This window comes from Magnolia sinica, chromosome 15 (genome assembly GCF_029962835.1).
Source record: "Magnolia sinica isolate HGM2019 chromosome 15, MsV1, whole genome shotgun sequence".
In the NCBI taxonomy this organism is placed as follows: Eukaryota; Viridiplantae; Streptophyta; class Magnoliopsida; order Magnoliales; family Magnoliaceae; genus Magnolia; species Magnolia sinica.
Genome location: NC_080587.1, coordinates 40,225,927 through 40,242,810, shown reverse-complemented (window position 1 = coordinate 40,242,810; position 16,884 = coordinate 40,225,927). Strand labels below are relative to the sequence as shown.

General features: G+C 37.3%; 1 protein-coding gene across 4 annotated transcripts in view; it reads right to left on the bottom strand.

Moving 5' to 3' along the window:
* LOC131226615 (uncharacterized) overlaps positions 1-16,442 on the bottom strand; it is a 39,101-nt gene extending 22,659 nt beyond the window's left edge. The window contains exons 1-7 of one of the 4 annotated variants that reach the window (XM_058222195.1): positions 16,206-16,436; positions 11,608-11,766; positions 11,447-11,513; positions 11,284-11,364; positions 10,986-11,104; positions 10,472-10,551; positions 10,323-10,399 (exon numbers count right to left, since the gene is read on the bottom strand). In XM_058222195.1, coding sequence (XP_058078178.1) covers positions 10,323-10,399; positions 10,472-10,551; positions 10,986-11,104; positions 11,284-11,364; positions 11,447-11,513; positions 11,608-11,766; positions 16,206-16,348 — 726 coding nt within the window. In that variant the 5' untranslated portion in view covers positions 16,349-16,436. Of the gene's footprint in view, positions 1-10,322; positions 10,400-10,471; positions 10,552-10,985; positions 11,105-11,283; positions 11,365-11,446; positions 11,514-11,607; positions 11,767-16,205 lie in introns of all 4 variants that reach the window. The other 3 variants (XM_058222196.1, XM_058222193.1, XM_058222194.1) reach the window with 3 other exon arrangements.
* Between the last annotated feature and the right edge of the window lie 442 nt (positions 16,443-16,884).

Here is a 16,884-nt window from a genome sequence, read left to right as displayed (position 1 = left end):
GATTCTCCATTTAAAGTTGATAAAAATCTCAAGGCAAACGATTGGGAACTTCTTCATAATCCCCGCATGTATCAACGCTAGGTTGGAAGATTGATACATTTGATAATTATTCGACCAGATTTGTCTCATGCAATGAGTTTGGTTAGTCATCTTGAAGTCGTTCGTCGTATCTTATGCTACATCAAATCTTCTCTAGGACGTGGTATCCTCTTTGACCGCCATTAGTCTTGATATTGAGGGGTATTTTGACGCAAATTGAACAAGTTCCCTATATGATCATCACTCTATGTCAACCTATTATACATTCTTGGTGGCAAGTCACCTAGAAGACTAAAAAACAGATAATCATGGGGCACCATCCAGTGCTGATGAAGTATATTGTGATATAGAAAATACGATATGTGAAATTATGTGGTTGAAAGGCTTTGCTTCTGAATTGGGATTTCCTGTGAAAACTCCTGATGTAGGACATGAAATTAAATATGAGGTGCAAGATTTCAAGCTTTAGATCATACCAATTTCTAAACAATCACAAAAAAAAAAAAAAAAATTACGTCCCACATACGTTCAAAACATTCAGCAAAGGGAATCTACATGGTCCAAGCCTACACACGTTTAGGGCTGGATCAAGTAAAAGTATAAACCAAACAATACCCAATGGAATGTAGATTCACCCAATCCTGCAAAGGACTGTTCCCCAATTCAAGAGATTCACTATGTTTCAAATAGGGGAAAACCCTAGGGTTTGCAAAAGTTGGAAATACTTAGAATCTGGGATTTTCTAGGGCTAGGGTTTGGGATTTAAGGCGAGAGAGGAGAGAAATAGAGGAGAGAGAAGAACCTGAGAATGATCCTGCGTGTGGACAGCTAGCCCACCTGGATGCACGTGTGTGGCTGTCTAACCGCACGTGAGTGGGGCCCACGAAACTGAAAAAGGACTCCTTGGATGTGGTCGACCAGGGGAGGCCCACTCTCACACCTAGTTTCGCGACGATCCGTCTTTCGGTGTGTGCATGGTGCTCCGCCGAAGTTTCAGCCCCTCTGGTGAGCCAGAATATGGAAATCTGTTGTAATGGAGAACTTGGGCACAAAAAAGAATAAATCTAAAAAAGAGAGAGTTGTGGAAGATGGTGGATGTGGGGTGGAAGAGATTGGGATGATTTGGGATAGTTGTAGCTTCGCACCACGGTAGTTAGCCCTTTGAGGAATGGAGGGTTTCGCACTCAATTAGCTTCTTCAACTTAAGAGGGATGAAGAAGAAAAAACGCAAAATTTTATTCATAAGCTTCAATGAAAAAAAACTTACATGGGGTTGCCTATTTATAAGAAAACCCTAAACCCCAAAAGTCGCGCCATGTGCGCACACTAAGACTTGAAGACGAAGTAACAAAAATAACAACTAATCAATGCAATCAAAATCGTTCATGATGTTTCTAATAGCAATAATAACCAAAACTCAAAATCCTAAATCATCTAGGGTAGTGGGCCACAATCATGAGATCCAATGGTGAGATTCACATGATGATCGGGTCCACTCCAATGATCCATAGCATAGCCCCCTAACTAAGAGGTCCTCCATAGATGTCGTCGTCGATCCAGATCGATAGTGGAGCCTTCTTCCTCCTTGAGTACGTGAGTAGGGTGGGGGGCGTGCATGTGTACATGATGTCCTCATCAACTCCTTCGATAATGTATTGTGACAATCAAGTTGTTATTCACATAATCCAGATTTTCATGAGAACACAACATATTAAAGCTTATTGCCACTTTATTCATGAGAATGTTGCTGCAGGTGTTGTTTCCACTCCGTTTGTTCAGTCTTCCATGCAGTTAGCAGATATCTTCACAAAGGCTCTTACGTTGAAAGTTAGACAATGTGTTCTTGGCAAGCAAGGCATAATCGATATCTATGCCTCAACTTGAGAAGGAGCATAGGTGTATGTGCATCTAGGCCTATGACTAGGCCCCAAGTCCAACACGTGGGCCTAATGTGTTATGGCCCTTAGTCCACATCTCTTTCCTCCCTTTTTATCTTTATTTCATGTTTTCCTTATTTTAGCATTTTCTTCATATTAAAGGCATATATGCCATTGTACCTTTTCACTTCTTATTATAAATAATAAAGGGTTGGGCGTCCTAACCCTATTGTGCCTTTTCTCTCATATTCTCTATCAAATTCTCTCCTCTTCTAACTATCCCTAAAGATGACAGGAGGAATGCTCCTAGTGAAGTCGCCTTTTGTTTTTTACAAAAATTTTCTTTCTTTCATTATGATTTGATTATTATTGTAGTGTGAAACAAGATTTGCACCCAAAAATTCCTTTTGAAGGGTGTCACTAACCTGGTAACAAATAAATTCCATGCCATGAAATATCACAAAAGCCCTTAATTAAAAGGAAAACCCTTGATTAAAAGGTTTAAAAAAAATTAAAAAAAAAATAAAAAATAAAAAATAAAAAAAATTTCATCAAATGAGGCACAATATCCTGATAGTGTCTTCATTTTGGAGTGTCCAAAGTATCAATCAAGAAAGACTTTAGGAGTTTTAAGGAACTTGATAGCCATTTGGCATCAAGTTTCTCATATAGCCTTGGTCGTTTAAGCATTTTACATTGCCAATTGGGCATCAGGACACTAGTGTAATCCATGTATTTGGTATCCAGATAGGCATAGATAGCCATGTAGCTAGCAAGAGTCAAATAACCATGTAGCCAAGTAGTGTACATACCTATTTAGCCAACGGGTTGCTTACCCCCTTGGACAATTTCTTTACTACATTCTCTCAATAAGGACTCTATGTATTGGCATTGTCATAGGTTCAATATGATAAGAAGGAGCGAAAACTTTTAGAAATCAATATTACACTAGGAACATTTGATATTCTATATTGTGGGGCAACACCCTTGGCCTAGAAGTGTCTGCAAGAGCAACTTGGGACTTTAAGCTAACCCATTAGGATCAGGTATAATTGTATAACACGTGACCACCATGCACTTAGTTTTATGTGCTAGAATCAGGTCTAGTTTTTTCAGCGGAGAGCCACTTTCATCGTGTCACGGAGAGTGAGGGGCCTCTTCACACCACTCTCTTGAGAGAGAAGTTGCCTAGAGGGATGCCCCAAGTGCTAGTCCTAAAGCTCTCCCATGCTCACCATGTCTCAATGTTGGAGAGATGAGAGGGAGGTAGAGGATGATTCTCATACTCATTTTACATGGATGAAGTGCAAAGTATCATGATTGTTTGAAATAAAGACCCAAGGGTTATTTATAGGCACGGGGGATTGGTGATTTCCCACCAAAAGTATAGTTATTTCCCACCTAAAACATTGTGGATACATGTCGCACTCCCATTGGCGAAGGGACTCATGGTGAGCTGTCATTAGATGATTTACCAGAGCCTCTTAATTGGATAGGATATTTCATCAAACTAAAGGGTTTAGAGTGTTGGGTGACTAGTCGTTTCACACAAGTAATGATTAGGGTGCGCGAAGTAAACTTGATTCGTCGTTTGGTGCTCATAAGGAGACGGCCTCACACCAACCTCCAGGAGTATGCACGAGTTAAAAGATGGGCATTCAGACCCCCTTTTTGAAGTGGTTGGATGCAAACAATCTTTGAGTGGCGCAACATGCTATAGACTTAGCATCATGGTATCTCATAATGGCCGTTACAGGGCCGTAAGGGCCATTACGTAAAGGTAACAGTGGAAACCGTTACATGTTACAGGGCCGTAATAGCCATTATGGAAAAAATGACTCATAACCACTGTAACAGCTAGTTATACCTTGTAATGGACCGTTACAGCGCAGATATAGGTTTTTCAGATTTTGTGTTTTAAATTATTTTTTTTTTAAATGAGATCATACTGGCTGTTACATCGTAAAGGTAATAATGGTGACCATTACAACCATCATTACTATTACGAAATACCTTGCTTGGCGCAGGTCACTTTTTCATGTCACCACTTATCATATATTGGGTCTTCTTTACACTCACCAATCAGACCAATTAGATGACCATCAACTTTCCATTCCAGCCATTCATAAGAGAAATGCCCACACTTCCCACATTAAACATTACAACCCATTCCCTAAACATTACAATGGATGGAGATGATTCATCTTTTTCATTCTTCCTTAAAACTCCCAAACCAATAAATATTGATGAAGAACTCCAATTATTGTTGGATGTATGTGCTCTTGAAAGCCAATCATCCTTGTATGGTTGTGACACAAGGAAGGGTGTGAAATAAGGAAAAGATCACCATCTTCCTCGAGTAGGCAAAACCTTGAATCCACAAGGTAATTCTTGAATCCATGAAAAAAAAAAATTAAAAAATTAAAAAAAAATTAAAAAAATTAAAAATTAAAAATTAAAAAGGAAATTCAAAATTGTATTATTGAATAATCAATCTAGAATGCTTAACTACACCACTTATATGAACGACTCAAGCCCTAATAGAAGTCCTAATTCGGCTAAAATAGAAATTACCAAAAATAGTAAATTTTACCAAAAATAGAAAGTCTTAGATTAACCTTATCAGAGCATTCCTAGCATGATTAAGAGCAATTTCTAAAACAAAAGGAAATCTAAAACTCTAAAACGAATAAGATGCAACAAAATTAGAATTTATTAAAAATAGTTTTTTTTTCCTAAAATCGTGATTTTGAACTTCAAGCCGTACGTTTTTCACAAAACGGTTGTCGTCAACCCACTACGCAAGTCGTGTTGACCTCGAAAGCATCATTATATAAAGATTGATAGGTTATACGTTTAGTGACGATACCCGAATCAAAAGTTACGACTAATTTACAGTCCAAACTTTGAATGGCAATTTCTCCCTATTCTAAATGAATTTCTTCAATTCAGACACACTTGGGGCCTAGTTACATCATGCCCTACGTAAGACTAGGCCCGGATTTGACGGACTACGTACACTTCCATTCAAGCTTCTTTCAGTCCAGTTGGACCAAGAATACATCTGCAGCCCGCTCTACATCAATCCCCTCAACTTGAAAGAACTCATCCCTGAGTTATTCAACGAACTCGGCTCATGATACTCGTACAAATCTACCCAATTGAACATCCATGAGATCTCCAGGTACTCAAGAAGGTCAATGACACAGGCAATATCATTGACTTTCCCGAGTATCAGAACAAGGCCTATCTTCTTATTGCTCAGTTTGTTATATGTCTTAGTCAGAAACCTTTCCTTGTGTAGGTGAACTAGCATGTGGTGGCATGGCGGCAATGTTTATCAACCTCTTCCTTATACTTGCATTATAATCCTGTAAGTTCTTAGGCATCAACAGGGCTAGCGCAGCATACAGACTCATGTTTGCCCTCACTAGACCCTTACGGATTAGCTCCTCCACTTATCCCTATAAGATCTCACACTTTTTTAGACTCATCGAATAACATGGGCAATTAGGCAAACTTGCCTTGGGACAAGATCAATGTGGTGTTGCATAATACGCATGGGGAGCAACTTGTCGAGAAGTTCATTGGGCATAATCCCCTTAAACTCCTGCAATATTGGTTTCAACTTCTTTGGAATGTTCATGGGTTCTACTTTTTTTCTCCTTGACAACTAATCCATTGATTTCCAGCAACTCAAATTCTTTGATGAAATCCCATACGATTACGAGAGACTTCCCCTCCACTTTAGAAGTCTTGGGTTAGTTCTCTTTTCTCATAGGGGTGACAATAATCTTTCTACCATCTTTAACAAAACCAAATATATTATCTCGGCTTATATTGGCATCAACATCGTACTACGATGATTGATCAGGTAGCATGTGACAAGCCTCCATATCAACCATGTCACACATTACTTTGTGCTTATAATATTTTACCAATGGAGAAGGAAATACGACATCGTTCAATTACCTTTGTTTCGCTGACTTTTTTAATTCATCCAATCGTGTACGGAGAGGGGTGCTTCTATGTCTTCAGTTGTAGCTTTTCCACCAATCTTCGACACAATATTCTCAATGCTTCCGCCATCTTATGATCATATCCCAAGATCCTTTGGTTCACGAAGCACCTCGTTCGAAAGATATTGTACCGCTATGGATCTATCTCCTCCGGCGTGTACAATAGCTTCCTCATGATCAAAGTGGTGGCCTGTGATTCACCATAATCGAGTGGTAGCCTGTGATTCATCAAAAGTGTCGCACTATGAACATGATGACCGCGAGCTCCATCGTTGATCTCATGTTGCTCATCATTACGAATACAGGTCTGTCTTAAAGCTCCCATCAAATAGTCAATCGTCACCTACAGTCCTTGCATGGCTTGCAAGTTCTCCCACTGAAAAGCTTCAAACGTCGTCGTTACCGTCATAGGATTGTTCTCCGGACCACCATCCATGGGGTTGTTGCTCGAATCATCATTAGATGTCATCAAACCAAGGAAAAGCATTGGTATAATACCAACTGACATATGGAGGGGCATGAAATAAGGAGAAGAAATCACCATCTTCCTCAAGTAGGCAAAACCTTGAATCCGCAAGGTAATTCTTGAAACCAAAAGATTTTTAAAAAAAAATCAAAATTGTATTTATCAAATAATCAATCTGGAGTGCTCGACTACACTTATATGAATGACTCAAACCCTAATAGAAGTCTTAATTCTACTACAACAGAAATTACCCAAAATAGTAAATTTTGCCAAAATAGAAAGTCCTAAATTAACCTTATAGGAGGATTCCTAGCATGATTAGGAGAAATTTCTAAAAAAGGGGAAATCTAAAACACAAACGAATGAGATATGACAAAATTAGAATTTACTACAAATGGTAAATTTTTCCTAAATTTGCTATTTTGGACTTTTGAGCTATGCATTTTTTGCAAAACAGTTGTCGTCGACTTGTTGTGCAGGTCAGGCTGAACCCGGAAGCATCGTTACATAAAGAGCAATAGGTTGTGCATTTTGTAACACTGCCCAAATCCAAAGTTACAGCTAATTTACGGTCTAAACTTCGAATGGCAATTTCCCCCTATCTAAAATGAATTTCTTCAATCCGAACACACTTGGGGCCTAGTTACGTCATGCCCTATGTAGGACTAGGCATGGATCTGACGAACTACATCAGCTTCCATACAGGCTTCTTTCGATCCAACTGGATACAGCATATGCGATCGCATATTGGCTAATGGTTGGCACATTTTTTTTTTAAAAAAAAAAATACAACTTTTTATCTATAAAAGGGCTTTCAAACTTCCCCCATTTGCCATATTCTCACTCCAAAACTCTCTTACTCTCTTCTTCTCTTACATTTCTTAATTCCAAGTGGTCTTAATCTCTCTCTTACATTTCCTACTTCCAAGTGGTCTCTCTCTCTCTCTCTCTCTCTCTCTCTCTCTTGGAAGTTGGAAGATCAAGATTCAAGCATGTGATGTTTAATTCATTGTTTAATTGATTTTATTTCTCTCAAATATATTTTAATATGTAAAATTAGTTATCTATTAACTTAGGAAAGTTACCCTTAATTTCTTATATTTTTTTAATTTTTCCTTTTTTTAAATTTAAAAAAATTTTAAAAAAAAATATATATATATATATATATATATGCGATTGTGTGATCGCATATGCACAATCGCATATACACATAGGCATATGTGATCACACATGATCACATATGCAATTCGACAACATTGATCCCTAATGCATCTATTACCATAGAAGAGTGATTAAAGGATGCATCTTGGACCCACAAGCTAGTCGATCGAAGTTCAAGACCAACCAAATGTCTTGATTAAGATCAGGGCCAACCAAGAGTCAAGATGGGTCCCAAGGAAGAAAAATAGTTTGGATGTGCATTCTAGACTATATTAGCAGTCATTTTGTTCGTTGTTATAGTATGACTTGTTTAACAAGTTTCGCATAGTATTTTTGCACTTATTTTATAGGTCATTTTCAAGTATCAAAGAATGCCCCATTGTCTCGACATTAATATCCTTTAAAAGGCTATTGAGCTATCTTTCAAATGAGACCAAGATCTTGCAACTTTGACACCATCTGAGTGAGTTACAGCCAATTTACATATACCATACAGGGTTATGATGGGATTCAAAGGTATTTTGGTCCTTTCTAATATTTTAGTGAAATAGATCGCTAGAATTAGGAAACAAAAATGGAAAGTTTAGGACTATATTAGGATTTCTCTTGCTTTAAGGAAGAACAAATATACATGTAAAGATTCTTTTCTGAGGAGTCATCATGGTTATTTGAATAAAAGTATTTTCCTTAGGTATAAAGTATGAGTTGATTTCTTTTTGGAATGCATTGCTTAGGGTAGAAGAAGAGTTGAGGGATTGCAACTATTGGCATAGTGGCGCTAGTAAGCTGTTGGAGATCCATCCAGTCCTTTATCTTTGTTTTCTATTGCATGAAGAAATTATGGTAATATATATATATATATATATATATATATATATATATATATAAGAAGAAGAAGAAGAAGAAACTTTGTGGTTTGATATTCAAGAAAAAGTACCTGAATTGAGATTCTCTCCTTTCGATTAGTAACCCCAAATTTCCCAATTCCCAAACCCTAATTTCCCCAAATTTCCCAACTTGACATTGCAATTGTGTGAAAATCCTGAAATTCCTTAAAAACCCAATTTTGCAGAACCCCCCATTTTCCCCAACCCTAACACCCAATTTGTCAAAATCTCAATAGCCCCAAACTTAAATTCCCTTCCTCCCCAAAATAGGAACCCAATTTCAACCCTGAATTCAAATTAGGCGTTCACGATCACCTAAACCCAATTTTAGAAAATCAAGTCACATGATGAACATACTCCATCTGTTAATCTACTTCTAGATCTAAATCATATAATTCACGGGAAAAAAAAAAAAAAAGCACTACAAAGCAAGAAAACCAAAAATAAGATTAAGTAAGATGCAAAAAAGGCCTAAAAACCATTTAAAAAATTGCACTAAAATTAGCCATCTCCATTTCACCCAGATTTTGAGGCTGAAAAAGCAGAATCTCAAACAGTAGGTAAAAATAACAACCGTAGAACTCAAAGCGATCTTTGCAACAAGCCAAAGATCACCCCAAACAGGCACTCGAGCAATGTTATGTCTCCGGGAAGTTCTGTATCACAGTCAACATTGGACACATTTCCAAATGAATGTTAGCAGGATTGGGTTTGTGATCCAAATTGCTTATCCAATAGGCCCCACTATTGGCATGGTACTCCTCAATAATATCCTACATAAGAAAGCCATAAACCAATGGCCTGTAAATGGACAATCCAGGCCAATGGATAGCCATTAGTTAAGAAGAAAATACAATTCTTAATGGAAAATAGTCCAACTATAAAAGCATTCTATCTAAAAGACTTTCAGGGAAACCCCATCTATGGAGGGCACTGTTAGATCAACAATTTAGATCACTCAGGGAGAGAGAGAATCAAGAAGATTGAGGGAGAAAGATAAATAGAAAGAACGGAGAGAGAGAGAGAGAGAGAGAGAGAGAGAGAGAGAGAGAGAGAGAGGATAATTGACAGAAAAAAAGGGTAATTGGATCTAGGAAAAAAAAAAAAACTAAAAGAAAAAGATTGACTTCCACCCTTGCTCCGATACCAAGTCTTAGTGATCTTCTCTAAATGTGAGAGAGGTCAAAGAATCACTTGTGCAGTGATGAACAATTACAATTCCTCCCTTGGGCACAGATAAAAGAAACAGCTAAAAGGGACAATGGGAACATACAATAGAAAATAGTTACAAATTATGAATACTGTTAATTCTCAAAAAATAAATAAATAAATAAATAAAATAAAATTATGAATACTGTTTCTCAAGTATTAACAGTAAAGACATTGTCTTCTTGTAAGATGCACATATATACACAGATATAGATACTATGCCCTTTATAGCTGTTCCATTCTTACCGTGTTATCTTCTTGTGTATATCTGTGGGATACCAACAAAAAAAGAATAAAATTTTTGTAATGCATATCTACATTATCCAACTGTTAAAATTCTAGATGCAACTAAATTTTAGTTATTGTAAGATAATACTAAGCTCTCAAAAGGGGAGAAAATGACCATATTAAACGAGCTCAATTGAGAGTTAGATAAGATTGAATCTTAAGGAAAATAATGAAAACCTTACCTATAAATAAACTCCCAATAAATGGATAACCATTTCTTACTTCCTTTCAATGAAGATCAAACTTAGTTTGCACAAAGCATGAGGGGCTTCGAGAACGGGAGTGCAGAAGGATCCACTTCAAAATGTTAGCAAGTGTAAAAGCATATGAAGAAAGAGCAGGGGTATAAGTTGCAAGTTCAAAGTGGGATCAGCACCTTTGTAGAAAGCAATGTCCTAGACAACCAAGAGGTAAAAGCAATGTCCTCGACAACCAAGAGGTAAAAGTAATGTCCTAGAAAAAGAAAAATCAAAGAACTGGAAAAGAACAATCATAAGAAAGTAGACTTCAAATAATGGTTCTCACCTTTTGAGCCCTTTTTTGTGTCCTTATACCCAGGTGGCTCAGCAATCTTCTTGTAATTACCAGTGCATGACATCTTATGTCTGCGAAGAAAAAAAATGTTGAAACGTCAATGATGCAAGACAATTAACCACTTGCTCTACAAGCTCGAACTGATAGAGCATGGCGAATTAATCCCTTTATCTCATAGCTCAGGCCCCACATCCATTGGTTAGGTCCTCAGCCGAACCCTCCTCGTGGGCCCCAAATCCATGGGTTTTGCCTCACACGAGTCATCCACCTCACATAGGCCCCAAATCACATGGGTTCTGCAGGCCGCCCACACCGAGTGTGCCTCCCAATCCCACAGGCCACCCCATTTGAGCCTGGTGTAAAAATGCCCTTGCATTAATCAAGCTTGAGTGCACGTTACACAACACAAACAAGCTTGTGTTTTCCTTGGAGGTATCTTCAAAAAAAAAAAGGCTAAAGAATTGTGCAGATCCAAGTTACATGGATTCCATAATCAGTTTCTTACATGTGCCAATGACAAGAGGAGTTGCCACAAAACCCTTCGTGGCTGGCCTTTACAACACAGTCACTAGATGAAGGCTCTCTGTTCATGGCCCTCTTGATCAGATCTCCACAGGATTGGCACTGGAAAAGAGCACATACATTAGATGCAAGAACAATGCAGAAATTCAATACTAATAAATTGCACTCATAAACTCCAAAATACAGAATTTAACAATTATTCATTAAAAAATTTTAAAAAAAAAAAAAAAAAAAAAAAAGGTAAGCAGTTCATCAGATAGACGGAAAGAGCACCATATTACCTTCCAGTGGTGAACTCTGTAGCTATCAACTTCATCATTAAACGAGTGGTAGATAGTAATGTTGTAGCCACCATCCGGTCTCTACAGGAAGTTTACAAACTTATATCCATTAATGATTCACTCAAACCTCCCAACTCCATTTGTGCAATTCCATAAAACTAACCTGATGATCAATCACCAAGCTAGAGTTTATTTCTTTCATCAATTTCTGGAAGCTTGGGCCATGATCACTGCATAATCACAGTACGCCACATGAACACAACAAATAAATTCAAAGATATAAAATATATATATATATATAGATGACAATCATAGGATATTTACCTGTGGTCCTTGTTCTTATTCTTAATCCACAAGTATGCATGAATCATCTCATGTAATAAGGTGTTCTTGAGATCTGCACTTGAACGAAATTTCAACAAAGGTTCTGAGAGGCGAATTTCACAGCTGCCACCACTTAGATAATGACAAACACCTGCACACCTGATTTAAATCAAAATATTAGATGAGACATCTTCCAATTATCATTTCATGTCACTGAGAGGAAGAAGACATAACCAATCAAACACCTTCTAGAATAGCATATGATTAACCATAATCTTCTAGAAACTGTTCCCATAATTATTTATGCATAGAGAAATGTTAACCAAATATTTGGTAGCCGTGCTTCAAATAGGCAGGGTACATATTTCACATGCTTATTATTTTTTAAGCATTAATAAGTAGTGAACATTTCTAATTTTTATTGAATGGGTAGAAGAGGACGGGCATCAACACTGCACAAGTGTAATGTCGTGACTGCAAGACAGCAGGGCAAGACGTCACAAGTGCATGTACATGTTCAAATTGAGATTCAAAGATTTATGTGTCTGGATGCACTATCGAATCAAATTGTAATAACCAGTCAAATAAAGTGCAAAACTAGTAAATTACGAATGCAGTCCTTAGTAATAATAATAGACATTGGACTCCAAACTCCATGTTACTTTCATGTTGCACTTTAAAGAAATATTATTATGATTTCAGGGTTACTTGCTCATGACAATTTCTAGAAAAGGTCATAGTCATTCTTCCAGTTTAAATCAAATGCTCACAATTCAGTTCTCTATTGTATCTTGAAGCGATTAAAACCATTGCGACCACTTGATGCAACTAAACCACCGCCCAAGCAATACACCACCAAAACCAAACACTCTTTGATTCCAATGGCATATGTAATATGCAATGATCGTGTGCAATAAATAGAAAAGAAAAAAAAAAAAAAAAAGATAATGGAGAAAAACCCAACAAGCACAACCACACAAAAACACAAGATATACACAGTGTTATCAAAATTGTACGATTTACGATATGAATTGTAATATGAATTCATATTACAATTCATATCGTATCGTATGGGTGCACGATTTGAATCGTACACCCAAATCGCAAATCCCAAATAATCGTATCGAATCATATGATAATCGTATTGAATAGTATGAATCATACGATAATCATAGATTACATAAATGTGCCCAAAAATGACTTAAAATTCAATATATATAGATATATATATATATATATATATATATATATATATATATATATATATATTCATTTTTCTTCTTTCTTTATACCATTTTGCTCATAAAACATGAAAAAGGCCTCCCCTATTAAAATATCCTCATTTTTTTCTTAGAGAGAGGGGAGGATGAGGAGATTTTGGGATTTTGATATTCAAAAACCCAAAAAAAAAAGAAATCAAGATACTATTCATAATGGAATTAAATGCCATTTTTCCTAACATGATTCCACACTGAAGAAAGGTACAAATGAACAAATTATTAAAGGACTCTTGTATGTGTTTTAAGGTAAATTTTTTGAAAGACAACAAAAGAAAACAACAGAAAATGACAAGAATCCTTTAATATCATGATATATATACCATATACATTTTCTCAATTGATAATGTATTACCTTTTTGGTACAACTTGAAGGGAAATGGATGATTACTGAATTTTTAATATTTTCTAATTTACTTATATTTTTTCATTTGTTTTTTATATGAATATTTAAAATCAGGAAAAAAAAAAAAAAAAAAATCTTACGATTTACGATACGATTTGCAATTTGATACGATTCAACCCCTTTTACGATTTGCGATACGATAACGATTTTAACAACATTGGACATACATGTGGTTCACCTCTTGGGATACATCCCATGGCAATCCAACAAAGAAAATTCATTATAGAAATGAGAGATTACAAAGAAACGAGGAACGGAGTACCTTTTTCAAGAATACTAAAAAAAACCCCTTGATTATAAACTTAAAAAGACAAATACTCCACCATTGCATTGCTAGCAATAGATCTTCTCACCTTAGATACTTTAAGAAGACAACCTTAGAGCACCTCTTGGAAAACCTTGGAGTCTTGAATCAAGCCTTCAAGAAGAAAGCCCCCTTCTTGAAACCCTCTTGTGCAAGAAGAAACTCCTCTCTCCAAAATTCGTAACTCTCTCTTAACCCCAATACAACTTACCCTAAAAACCCCTCCTTTCATGAGGGGAAATGTCAAAAATACCCCTCCAAGGGTCCACTAACAATTGACCCTTATTAGCATAAGAAACATGGGTCATATGGGCTCAAAAAATGGCTGAACCCATAGTGATTTTGGTGTGTCACTATTTTAACATATCCAAATGCAACCTTAATGAAGGAGCTGCCACAAATAGACAATACTCACACCACAATGAAGAAACTTTTCTGGCCTTTTATTGAATGTAATAGAAGGAGGTCATCAAGAAGAGAGTAGAGCGAGAAGAACAAGTGTTTATGGGAATTTACTTTGGTCTTCTTGTGCCGTGCTCATATTCAATTTTTGAGATTCAAAATCTAAAGATCATAGCATGGATGGACAGTTCATACACAATAGTGAATCATATGTCAAACAGCATGAATACATTTCCAGAGCTTAGTAGATCTATTTCACTTTTTATGTTGCATTTTTGTTGTTTTTGTATGACGTAGAGAACCTCTATCTAAATTTTTTGAAGGGTAATCAAATTTTATTTCCCAACAAAAGAATACAACAGCAACACAGGCATCCCTAGGAGAAATACATGCTATTCAGTTACAGATACCATATGACCCAACAAACAGAAACTATTTGTAGCACAGACCACTATCATCTTCCGAAGTCAACTACCCTTAAATCCCCCTTCAGAAGCTCCATCTGTAGCCAATGCATCAGCCACTAAATTATCTTCCCTCCCTACTTAAATAAAGACATCAACCTATCCCTGCTCAATTCTGTAACATGCTCTATCAAATCTGCAATTCCCCAAGGACTCTTTACCGCAATGGCCAAGAGGTAGCATTTCTAAAATTCTCTTCTACCTCTGAAGGAGAAGTCCATGCTCCACCAACAATTTCATTGATTGAAGCAGTGCCTGCTGCCTTGGCCATATTACAGTCTTGAATACCAGAAGGCCCAAAAACTTCCAACAAAATTGAGCCCAGGCTGTCGCGAAAATGCACCTGGATTCAGGAAGGAGCAGCCATCGAAATATACTTTGTAATGACCAACTTGGAGGTGGCTCCCACAAAGGCACTGTATTTGGGATGAGGAATTTCTTTCCAATTCACCCCAAGCAAAACCAATGGGATCTTGTTCACATCAGCATCAGCCATGCTCCACATCAGTAAGAACCGAATATCTTGCTTACAATCTCCCTGACCTGAGAACTTTTCCCCTCTAAAAATCCTCTTATTTCTTTCTAGGCAGAGTACCCATAAGGTCACTTGGCACGCCATTTTCCACAGAGCCTTGCCCGCTGGAACCCCCACAATTGTTGAACATCCACTTACCAAGCAATGCACTGTGATTGGCAGAACCAAAGTTGAGAAACACAAGAAATGTTGTTAGAACCTGCATTATTGTTCTGTTAAAAATCATTGCCTTGTTTTTTTAGTTTAAATTTTATTTTATTTTTTAACTTGCTACATAAGGGTAGACGAGGAGGAGGATTTAGATAACTTCTTCAATTTTTAACGTAATTTTTAATGAATCAAGTATGCTTCTTTTAGTAAGATTTATTGTTCTTGTCAATAAGTTATTGCTTGTTTTACTATTTTTTCTCTTGTAGTCGTCTTTTCAACCAGTCCAAGATCAAGAAGTGGCTAATTAATTAGGTTTTCCTAGCCAAAAATTTAAACGACAGGGACAAAATGCCACCAACAACCATCAATGTGCCAAGCTATAATACCCAAATGATATAGATACCATGACAGGAATAGGACACTCCATTTCTTAAAAATAAATAAATAATAACAACGCTTGCTAGTTTTCATAATGAGCATTTAGCCCTCGAATGGCGGCCACTTGACCTTGGTGTCCAAATTGGAACCAAGTCCTTCAGTACTCAGTATGTATAGTTAGGTTAGCAAGCAAATTACAAGTTGGTTATCACAAAATAAAAATAAAATAAAACAGCAGTCCAAATGTACCCTCTGACCAAATAAAATAGTGAAATCAAATATACTACAAGGCCGACTGGTAGGAGTATTATTAATTCTCACTGTCTACAGAGGGTTGCCTTCGAGTATTCTTACAAGTAATCTTGAAATACAAGCCGACAAGATGCTGCAAGTTGTGGACATGATGAAATGCTATGAAATATAACAGATAGAGAAACTACAGGGTCATGATGCATCAAAGATGTAAATGGTTTCGCCACGCCTTGCAAGAGGGGGCAATATCTCGGTGGTGCAGACCATTGATATTTGATGGTCCCGTCATGGATGGAGACATCCCAAAAGCCTCCCGAGTTGGATGATGGATGATTGGAATCCTTCAGAAAAAAAAAAAAAAAAAAACACACACACACACACACAGAAGAGAAAGAGATGGAGGGTTGATGATTTTCAGAAGAGAACATACAGGGTCATGCGCTTGGAGCTCCAGGAGAGGATACAAGCGCCGAGAGCGTTGTCAAAGTACAGGATGTTGTAATAACAAAAGAGGGCGTGTATATCTGGATTTGGTTCATCCATATCCTCATCCTCGACACCCAACCTCGTCATCTTCTTCTTCTACTTCTTCCTACTCCTACTCTCCCTCTCTCTCTCTCTCTCTCTCGGCAGATGAATGAGGGACGCGGTTTGGATAGTGACCCCAACACTAGCCACCTAGCTGGTATCTAAGTTCTGTGAGCCCCACCATGATGTATGTGTTTTATCCACGCCGTCCATCCATTTTTGCCAGCTCATTATAGGGCATGAACCCAAATATAAGTCGGATCCAAATCTCAGGTCGACCACACCGCAGGAAACAGTATGGGGACTGAAAATCTTAACGTTGGAAACTTTTTGGGGCCACGGAAGTTTTGGATCAAGGTGATGTTTGTGTTTTAATAGATTTGGTGGCAAATAAATATTACAGTAGGCCTTGGGATGGCGGTCGTTTAATCAATACCCTTTTCCTGTATGTGGACCACCTGTGATTTGGAATTGCCTCATTTCTGGGCTTATGGCTGAAATAAAATAGCAAAATCAATAGACAGCGGATTGTGTGGAGTAGCACCCAACACTAGTGTGTGTTGAGGTGGACCCAACACTAG